Source organism: Pseudomyrmex gracilis, unplaced genomic scaffold, assembly GCF_002006095.1.
Source record: "Pseudomyrmex gracilis isolate BER0280 unplaced genomic scaffold, ASM200609v1 scaffold_481, whole genome shotgun sequence".
Taxonomy (NCBI): Eukaryota; Metazoa; Arthropoda; class Insecta; order Hymenoptera; family Formicidae; genus Pseudomyrmex; species Pseudomyrmex gracilis.
In genome coordinates, this window is record NW_018021065.1 from 71,516 (window position 1) to 82,365 (window position 10,850).

At 44.5% G+C, this 10,850-nt stretch overlaps 2 protein-coding genes across 2 annotated transcripts; both read right to left on the reverse strand.

Moving 5' to 3' along the window:
• Positions 1 to 3,660: 3,660 nt before the first annotated feature.
• Positions 3,661 to 4,032, reverse strand: LOC109860845. The gene has a single exon (XM_020440220.1). It carries the CDS (start codon positions 4,030 to 4,032, stop codon positions 3,661 to 3,663), a length of 372 nt encoding a protein of 123 aa, XP_020295809.1.
• A 61-nt stretch (positions 4,033 to 4,093) lies between these two features.
• Positions 4,094 to 8,074, reverse strand: LOC109860847. Its single transcript, XM_020440221.1, has 7 exons — positions 8,044 to 8,074; positions 7,736 to 7,996; positions 7,150 to 7,463; positions 7,065 to 7,070; positions 6,762 to 6,944; positions 4,287 to 6,642; positions 4,094 to 4,176 (listed from the first exon to the last, which is right to left on the reverse strand). Exons 1-7 carry the CDS (start codon positions 8,072 to 8,074, stop codon positions 4,094 to 4,096), a joined length of 3,234 nt encoding a protein of 1,077 aa, XP_020295810.1.
• Positions 8,075 to 10,850: the final 2,776 nt, after the last annotated feature.

Consider the following 10,850-nt stretch of genomic DNA (forward strand, 5'->3'; position numbering starts at 1 on the left):
TAAAATTATCTAGATAAAAATCTCAACTAAATCATCTTTTATCTAGATATGATCAAATCGGATTATCTTTATCTTATCTGAGATACATACGTATATGTTTTATCTAATCTGTATCTAGATTATTTCAAATTATCTAAGCGCAACACTGTATATATATTACAGACTTTCTAGTAATTATGAAAAAAATATATGATAAAAATAGTTTATAAACAAAACCAATAAATATTTTATTTGTAATATTAAAAATTAATTATGATTGACAAGTCAACTCCACAACATCTTTTAGTAATTTTCCAATTTCCTTAAATTATACTTTCTTTTTATTAAGTTAATAATAGAGATGAACTGTCTTTAAATGCCATTCTGGATATTACAAATGTACTATCAGAAACAACTGTATAAGCTTCTTCAGGCTTAAAATAAATGTTATAATTATTTTCTGATTTCTTAACATTATAGCAAAACTTTTTTACATACTTTATAATGAATATTTTTAAACAAAGAATATTTCTTACCTTGTTAATACTTTGTTGAAAATGCACAGACACAGTACAATTATTGATATTTGAATCCTTCTTGGAATTGTGTATTAAAACTGATATTTTTTTTTCTGATCTTAGTGGCTCGATAACCAAATACAAACTGCATAGAGTCTATTACATTGCTTTTATCACTTCCATTAAAACCTACTATCAATGAGAAACTCTGGAAAAAAAGATAGTTTAAACATAATATTCCACAAAGAAGAGTTATATGCAGGTTTATATTCTCCATATTTACTTCGTGAAAGAGACTAATAATTTGTATGCCAGCATAAATTCACTTTTGAAATTCACATTAACAATTTTGGTAATCATCAGCCTTAGACCAGTATTGTATCCACTTCACCGAAAATTAGGTGGTGATGGAATTAGCGAACGTTTAACGTATCGGCCAGTACCGTAATCTGTAAAGAAGGCTATTATAAACACCCTTCTTACGGATTACGGTAACGGCCATTATGACTACGGCACCGGATTACGGTTAGGGCTATTATAAACCAACCCTTATATTCTATATTTCCACCGCTTACATTATAAATCGGTACGCGGAACGGTCAAAACTATGTTGTGAAACGGGAACTTATAATACCAGTAAGGGTACTGAGACATACTACAGTGCTACCGAAAAAGAATTTAATAGAACAAATATAAAGATAGAAAGATATAAGGAGATAATACAATAATGATATAAAGAAGAACAATATAAAAAGGAAAAACAAATAAAGAAAGATATAATAAAGAAGAAAACGAACATAAACTATATACATATGTACAGGTGACGAGCCTCGTCACACACCTTGCGATTTAGTTGCCGGTCATACGCATCTCACTGTTGTAAAATTTTTACGTATCTTTAATTATACTATTCTTTAGTTTTTTTTTGTTATCTGTTACATTGTACTGCCGATACTTGGTATCACTAAAAAATTATTTTCATTAAGAATATATTTCTATTAATTTTACTACGAACAAGTTTCTCTGCCGTTATTTATTAAACACTGCCTCCTGAGTCCACGCCTTTCCGTTATTAATATAAGCTGAGCCGCCGAGTGACCTTGTTGTCACGTTTAAATTCTTGTTGAGATTCGTCCTTCAAATTGAAATTTCTGAGTTCGGCGTGAAAAAGCACGCCTGGCGCCCAACTTTTGAATTAGGTGAGTAAAAATTTAGTTTTTGAATAAATAAACGTGCCGAAGTTGTGCGGCACCTTTGCTAAACAATCCTAAGGCGGAGGACACGTCACAAAATATAAATTATTACTTGGCGCTACGCAAATAAAAAAAAGAAATTATGTTTATACGTAGATGTCTGTTTACGTGTAATCTACATGTTGGTATGTATGTTAAAGGGAATGATTGGTGTGTCTGTTGTGTGTATGCTTTAATGAATGTTTTTTGTCCTCAACAGCTTTTAGTACATACATCCGTTTTATCTGATGAGCTACATGTGAATGTTAATACTGTGTGTGCTGTATCCATACGTCTTAAAGTTTGCCTGTAACGTATGAATGTTGTGTGTGCTATGCTAGGGTAGTATTTCAATTTCCCTATATATGCGAGTAATCTGTCTAGTGATACTAACGTGTGTTTATGTAATGAGTGAAAAGTATATGGGCCAGTCATGTTTGTAAACATGAATAATGCCGCTAAGTGTAACTGTAAGAATAGATATAGTGTAAACTTATGTGTGCATGATAGAACGTGTGAAGTATGCCAACAGCATGGCTGCGTGTTTGTGGTGTGTATGTTGTGTGCATGAAGCTTACCGAGTGCGTTCATGTTGCCGATTGATTTCGAATCAATCCCGGGTAAGTGTGAGTAAGGCGCATTTAAGCCATGTCCGTATATGTGTCGTGTGCTTGGTGAGTTCCTGAATGAATGTTTGCATGTTTGACTGTGTATGAGTGAGCGTGTGTGCCAAACATGTGTATTAAGTCGTGACTGGATGTATGAAGTGCGCATGTAGAGTACGAATGTATGATGTGTAAATGAGCTTTACTTGTGTGTATGAAATTTTAAGTTTAAGGGAAATGAGTGGCATTCACTTAGACACCGTTCAATTAGACACGTTGCAATTCGACACGTTGCAAATAGACACAGAATTTTAGACACGGTTCAATTAGACACGGTGCATTTGGACACGCAAGAAAATGCGCACCGTTCAATTAGACACCGTTCACTTGCGCACCGTTCATTTAGACACCGTTCAAATGCGTTTTCTTGCGTGTCCAAATGCACCGTGTCTAATTGAACCGTGTCTAAAATGCTGTGTCTATTTGCAACGTGTCTAATTGCAACGTGTCCAATTGAACGGTGTCTAAGTGCACCGCTCCCGAATCGCAATGTTTGTCGCGGGAGGCAGTGCAACTAGCGAGAGTCAAAGAATACCTTGACCTCTACACGCATGGTAAGATTTTTTGCACGGGAGGTTGATTTTGCTTTCTTTACATGTTGAAGGTGGTACTAATACATTAAGCAAAGTGAAAGAAAGCTCGACATTATCCGCACACGTTCTGTTGGTTTCCTGACTCACGGTCGGCACACGCTCGTGGCAAGAGAACCAGTTTAGTTATGGGCCTGGTAAGTTCCGACGTAGCAGTTTTTACCGTGACTACTCGTATTCGTCCATCATCTCCGGGGTGCAACTTAGTNACGCGCGCTAAAGGCCATTTAGTTGGCGGAGTGTTTTTATGTAATATGAGACAAAGACGGCCGATTTCCACGGTTTTTTCCTCGNTGCGCCACTTTGACCGTGAAATGAGTCCGTGGAGATATTCACGAGACCATCTGTTCCAGAAATGATCCCGCATGTACTGAAGATGTTGCCAGCGAGAGAGCGCACTGACAGACATATTGAGGTGAGATTTCTCCGGCACTGCATTAATTGCTGTGCCTATCAAAAGGTGGCCGGGCGTCAAGGCGCTAATGTCATCGTGGTCGTTTGAGAGCGCTTGAAGAGGTCGTGAGTTCAGGCATGCTTCCACCTGTGCTAGCAAAGTGGCCATNTCCTCGTAAGTCAAGGTGGAGTCGCCTAGTACTCTTCGAATGTGGTGCTTCAGAGACTTTACAGCTGCTTCCCATATACCGCCGAAATGCGGCGCAGATGGCGGGTTGAATCTCTAATGCACTCGGTCGGTGGCAAGCTGATTCGCGATGAGCTGTGCCTCCTTGTTACCTGCGGTGAACAATGAACGCAATTGAGAGTCCGCACCGATAAAATTGGTTCCGCAGTCGCTGTACAGCGTTTGACACAGCCCTCTGCAAGCTGTAAATCTGCGGAATGCAGCTAGGAAGGCATTGGCCGAGTAGTCCGAGGCAACGTCTAAATGCACCGCCTTGGTGCTCATGCAGACAAACACGACAATGAACGCCTTGTAGGACTTGTGGCCGCGACCCGGAGTCGTTCTGAGCATGATTGGCCCAGTGTAGTCCACCCCGGTATGCTGAAATGGCCTCGTTGGAGTCACCCGCTGCTTAGGTAAGTCGGCCATTATTTGATGCGGTGTTGCCGCCCGCCATCAAACGCATGTAATGCAGTCATGAATGTGAGTTTCACAGCGACTTTTCCTCTTGGCACCCAATAGTGACGACGGAGAAGCCCCAGTGTTTGCTGAACTCCCCCGTGTAGCGTTTGCCTGTGACATGAAGCAATAATTAATATTGTAAAATGAGACTGTGCTGGCAGTATCGCGGGATGTTTTTTATCAAAGGAGAGGAGCGAGTCTTCTTCCAACTCGCACGATACTCTGTTCGTCGATGAAAGGATTCAAATTCATAAGCGAACTTTTCGTTGGCAACCGCTCTCGGTGTGATAGTGCTTTCAACTCTGCTTCAAAATGGCTGGCCTGTACATTACAAACCCAGATTCCTGTCGCTGCTTCCAATTCTGCAGTCGTCAATATCGCACCGTCCCTTTTCTTGCATGGAAAGTGCTTGCCTTGATCTTCTCGCCGTCGGCTAGGTAACCAGCGTCGACACCAGGCAGTGACCCGCAGCAACCGTGTTAGTGACGAAAAACGCAGCAGCACTTCCGACTCCAAGATGTTCTGCTGCGTCATTCCCACCAACGCCTTTCGTTGCTCTGAAGGATCACTTATTTGCGAGACAGTGGCGACAGACCATGATTGTCTCTCCATTGCTAGCCAAGGTGGGCCTTGCCACCATAGAATATGACTGGCGAGTTCCANAGGGTTGACTCCTCGTGAGGCACAATCTGCAGGATTGTCCTTGCTGCGGATGTAGTGCCATTGCACATCCGTCAGCAGGCGCTGGATTTCTCCTACCCGATTTGCCACGTACGTTTTCCATCTGGATGGATGTTCTTGTACCCAGTTTAAAGCCACTGTGGAATCCAACCATCCGTGTGTTGTTGTATTCTGCAAATCTAAAATTCTTATGAGGTAGGCCATCAATTGAGCGAGAAATGTAGCTGCGCAAAGTTCTAGTCTCGGTAAAGAGACCTGCTTCAACGGCGCAACCTTTGACTTTGCCGCAATCAAGCTAACTTTCACCAACCCGTTCTCGCCCTCAGCTTGCAAGTAGACTACGGCTGCGTAGGCTCTCTCCGAGGCGTCCGCGAAGCCATGCATCTCCAATGAGTGCGTGCAATGGCAACCGGTCAACCAGCGTGGTATGTGGATTTTTTCCAGAGCTTGCAATTCCTCCTGAAGCTTCCGCCATGTCTGACAGTCATTTTTGGCCAGCGGAGTGTCCCAATCCAGCCCCTGTAGCCAAGCGGACTGGATTAAGATTTTGGCGCGGATGACTACTGGTGCGAGCCATCCGAGTGGGTCAAAGAGTTGCGCCGTCTTGGAAGGGATGTTTCTCTTCGTGATAGGCTCTAATTCTCCTCCTCGCACTGAAAATAAAAAGCTGTCACTGTTTGGATGCCAGCGAAGCCCGAGCATGGTGTGACACTCTGCTGGTTGCCACTCCCGAGGGTCAGCGGGCATCCTGTCTTCTAGAGGAATGTTTGAGAGTAGCTTGGTATGATTAGCGGCCCACTTTTTCAGAGGAAAACCGCCTGCATTGCATAGCGAAATTAACTGCTTCTGTAACTGCTGAGCTTCTTGCAATGTGTTGGCGCCGGTCANGATGTCATCCACATAAACGTTTCGCTGAATGGCTGCGGCTCCCAGTGGATAGCGACTCGCTTCGTCAGTTGCCAACTGTCGCAGCGTGCGGATTGCCAAGTACGGAGCGCAAGGTAACCCGTAAATAACTGCGTTTAGTTTGAAGTCTTGCACCTTTTTGTTTTCGTTGGACCTCCGGACTATTCTTTGCCAATTTCTATCAGCAGGATAGATCAGAATTTGGCGATACATTTTTTCGATGTCTGATGCCATTACGTATCGGTGCGTTCGCCACAACANCAGGACGTCTGTCAGAGCTGGTAAGAGATTTGCCCCAGTTAATAAATGTTTATTTAAAGATTTTCCCAAAGCGAGCGTCAGAGATCCATTAAACACTACGCGTAGCTTAGTTGTAGCGCTAGACTCGCGTAGCACTCCATGATGCGGCAAATAACAAACTTCTTTTGCGTCTTCATTCGCAGGTGGGCTTGCAGGCGACATGTGCGTCAGGTCTTGATACTGGCGCATGAAGTCCTTGTACATATGGTGCAGCTTTTGGTCACGCAAGAATCTGCGCTCCATTTGAGCTAAAGAGCGCAAAGCCGCGTACCGCGTAGTCTTAAGATCGGCTATTTTTGTCGCAAATGGAAATCTAACAATGTAGCGGCCTTCTTCGTTGCGAGTGTAAGTAGCGATAAAGAAATCCTCGCATCGCTGCTCGTCTTCTGTCAGGACCGGTGTAGCTGATAGTGGTTCTTCTTGCTTCCAGAATCTTTGAACCTGTTCATTCAGCGTCTCCATCGCGATGCATTGATGTAAAAGCGCATGAATCGAGGCTTTGTCCGAAAAAGCAATGCCTCCTGAAACAATCCACCTCAGCGACGTTTTTTGCGCTACAGGTTCCTGAGGACCGCCCCTCTTTACTCCGGACGATACAATTGCTGCAAAAACGTCGGCGCCCAGCAAGATGTCCACNGGATCGGATGCAAGAAATTTTGGGTCAGCTAGTTCCAGGTTTTTGAGATGCTTCTACGTACGGGCTTGAATATTTGCTCCACCTGTGTATTTGGTAAGTCGAGGAAGCACAAGAGCGACGACGTTAAATGCGGTCTCATTGAAATGTGATGTGATCCTCAGGGATACCTTGCCCTTCGCCGTCCCAGTCTGGCTCCCACCGACACCAATAACTGAAACTGAAGTGGCTTTCCGGGGCAAACGCAGTTTTTGAGCGAGAGCTTCTGAGACAAACGAGGCCTCCGAGCCTTGATCAATGAGTGCGCGAACGTCGTGTAAGGTCCCGAATCGATCTGCGACGCGAACGCGAGCGGTTGCTAGCAGAATAGTGAAGTGTTTATCAACTCGCTTTCGCGCGACGTGCGAGGTAGTGGCTTCCGATATCTCTATCTTTTGGTCGCGATATGCGTCATGCAATATAGAGTGGTGCCGCTTACTGCATGCTGTGCACGATTTTTTAGACATGCATTCGCTTACATTGTGTTTTCCGAGACAGTTGAAACAAAGTTTGTTGTCGCTTACATGCTCTTTCCTCTCCGTTGCAGACTTGCCCTTGAACGCGTCACAGAACATCAGGAAATGCTCCTTATGGCAAAAGGAGCATCGTTCTGCTTTAACACCTTTCTTTACCGCGTCCTTTTTTTGAGCGGCTTGGCTTTTAGCGGTCTTAGATGAAGACGACTTGCTGGTGGTGGTGTCCAACTTCGCCTCCTTTGCTGCAAGTCGCCCGTCGAGAGTTTGGAGACGCCGTTGCAGGAATACCTTCAGCTTCTCAAAGGAAGGCGGATCAGAAGAGTCACTTATGTGTTCATCCCACAGATCTCTCGTGCGTGCTCCTAAGAGATCAACGATTAGATGCACGAATAAATCTTCACTGCTGTTTACCGGACGACCAAGGTTTTCCAATGAAACGTAAGTATTCACGATTCCGTGAAAGATCTTTTCTAGCTCACTTGCACTTTCACTCTTAATTCTTTGAAGGGCCAGAAACTTGCATAAATGTGATCTGATCAAAAGCCGAGTATTTTCATAAAAGTCAGCTCCTTCCATGCCTTTTGGTAGCTGACTTCTGTCGCCGGTAAGTTCTGTATCATAGAGGCGGCTTCACCTTGCACGCACGATCTAAGGTAATGAAGCTTCTCGATAGTAGGTAATTGCTCATCCTTGTCGATAGAAGACACAAAATGATCTCTGAATGCAGGCCAGTCCTCGTATTTTCCTGAGAACTCGGGCACCTTAATCTTCGGTAGGGGAGTGCGTCGAACAGGCACAAGTTGATTTTCGATGGAGGGTGTTCCTCCGTCAGATTTCGACTGCAAGGACCGTTTGTAATCCACTAACTTACCCCGTTGAGTCAGGTATGCTTCTTCTACCNGAGAAAAAAAATCCTTTGTATAATAATCATTCACCTTTAACTCATTCTAGTGGCCCGATCGTAATGCGGCATGCTGTTCTTCGACTTGAGCCTATTTTTTGTCCAGTAAACTGATTGTCGACTAAATGCGACCCAGTGTGATATTCTCGATACTAGTTTTCTTGAGATTATTGCAAGTGCGCCCTATCCGTTGATGTAGTTTGTGCTGCGCTTGGATTAAGCTATCCATTTTTCGTTTTCAGGTATTGCTCGCACAAACCGAACACCACGGTCCCACAATGCTTTTGCTACGTAATTCGGCTCGAAGGACAAATGTTTTTTTTGATAACTAAAGAACTCGCACTGCAAGCACAAAACACACAAAAAAAAAGAAACGCAATTAAACTGGTAGATAATAAGTATAATGTTACTGAGAAAATAATATCTATGTACACTATTTACAATTTGTTCTTAATCTGTAGATAGCCACGACTTTGTGAGAAAAAAGAATCGGCAAGCGACCGAATGTGATAATTAGCAATGAAGAAAAAAAAAGGGGGAAGGAAATTTAACCAGTGAGCGACCGTCTAATTTCCTTGACTGCAAAATGCTATGCGAGATTTGACTTGCGCGTCACGATAAAATGCCGTTTCCTGCATCTGTGCTGGCTTTATATACTATTTTTCTTCTCAAAGGTTCTTTTTGTTTTTTCATGAAACGGTCTGCGTGATTTGCACTTTTTGAAGGTGCTTCCAGAAAACGAAGCATGTTCTCCGCGAATCGGGATTGTCTTTCCGCGCAGACACGCATGTGTTATTGCATAATAGGCTGCCCCGCGCCGCGGGGCACTTCGCGATTGGTTTGTGATCCTGCGCAGATACATTTCCTTTATTGCGACGTTAATAGGCGCGCTGCCTGCTGCNCAGCGCTCATTTCTGCGCCGCGCTAAATTTTAAAGGCGCTCGCACCGCGCTTGGTGCATATGCTTATCTCATACAGTTATCGACCATGGTATATTACTAACCATGGTATATTACCGACCATGGTATATTACCGACCATGGTATATTATCAACCATGGTACATTATCAACCATGGTATATGTTCAAGGCTGGTAATTTATCGACTACTGTAATGAGAAAAGAAAAAGAAAACTGGGTATAATAATACTTACTATATCTATGTCTACGGATGTGACAGACGGCGACATAGACGGCTACGACAACACCGAGTGCGACAACAACGACGGTGAATCGGAAGGAACAAACGCTCGTCGACGCCAAGTGTTTGTTCGTCGGTAACTTTATGTCGTACCATCTGTTTTACGAGTGCGATTGCACGCTCGACCAGAGACGCATGGGGTGCGCGTACGAATAACGCTGTTTGCTTTCGTTTGTGTTGACGCTGGTCAAAGTCGAGTTGTTAGACTTGTTCGACTTGTCACGTGACGGTACGAACGACGGCGGCAATAGCGGTAACGGCGGCGGTAACGGTTTGAGCGTGACGAATCTTGCGTTGAACATGCAGTCCCTCGGTAAAGCCACGCGGGACATTAGGTATCAAATATTTTTCGAGAACAGTTTGCTCCGACCGACCGATCCTACAACGGTACGAGTTATTTGATCGATCAATACTATGGTAGATGCGCCGCGATCGGAATCGACGCGTTTGAACTTGGTGTAAATTTGAAGTCGTGCGAACATCGCGTCGACCGTGAAAGAAGTTCGACCGTTCGATCTTTGAGCGGCAATGCGTAACGTTGCGTTCGTCGCCGAAATGGTTTGTATTGCGAAGAACAGGAACGCGCGACCGCGAACAAGCGTTCGCGACCTACGAACCGCTGTTGTAAGAAGTTGCGCGCAAATCGATCGTTGTTTTTTCCTTCGATCGTTCGGTATCGATACGCGCGATGTTGTGTCCATAAAAACGCGATGCGTCGAACCAAGCGTCTTCGACCGCGGTTTGAGTGGCGTACGGAAAGAACTTGACCGGCAACGCTAGAAGATCCCGATCACCCTTGCCACCGTCGTCGCAAACGACGACACGACGCCGCGGGTGTTACTCCTTTAACGGTGAAGGTAACGCGTGTTGTTCGAAACCTCTCGTAGAAATTTACAGCAGAGGCGCGGTTGTTCGTCGTTGTTTGAGCGGACGAACGTTGACGACCGCGTTGCGCCATCGTAAATCCCGCTTACGGACAATCGGTATGCTGCGACATTTCTACGACTGCAAAAAGATGGTGTACAAAAAAGGTTACGGTGGTTTCACCGTGGACGAGTACGTGCTGTGAGATTATGCGCAACACACCGTGCATATATGGGCTTAAATTCGCAAGAAGATGCACTTCGATATAAAATTGGTCGGTGACGTTATTCACGACTGGCCCAAGAGTACTTCGGCTCGGAGGATCTTCCACATGGTTTGGGATTGCACCGCTCGCAAAGTGACGAGCAAGTTCGAGATTCACACGTCCGCTACAGACGCCATCGCCGAGTACAACTCGGCCGGAATCAAGGTCGCGTCCACGGACAACACCGTAATGCTACTGGAAAACAACAAGCCCAAATTGGCCATGTATCTGGACGCGTGGACGGAACTATACACCAACTTCGAAACCACGTACGAGGGCACAAAGTACACGTTTGTTTTCAACAAACACACAAATCAGTACTAGTTGGACGGATTGTGCATCAATAAGTAGTAGAACGTTTGATCAAACAAACAAACGGACGAGCAAACAGACAAACGAACGTGTGCGTTCTATTCGAACGAACGTTCGGAACGGGGTGATACTCTATTGACCACAGTACGATTCGACACCGCTCGATTCGACACAGATTTATTCGACACCAAATTATTCGACACCGTAC

What these genes read in the sequence shown, in the direction of transcription:
- LOC109860845 (XM_020440220.1), bottom strand. Translation starts at nt 4,032, where the DNA reads ATGGCCGACTTACCTAAGCAGCGGGTGACTCCAACGAGGCCATTTCAG.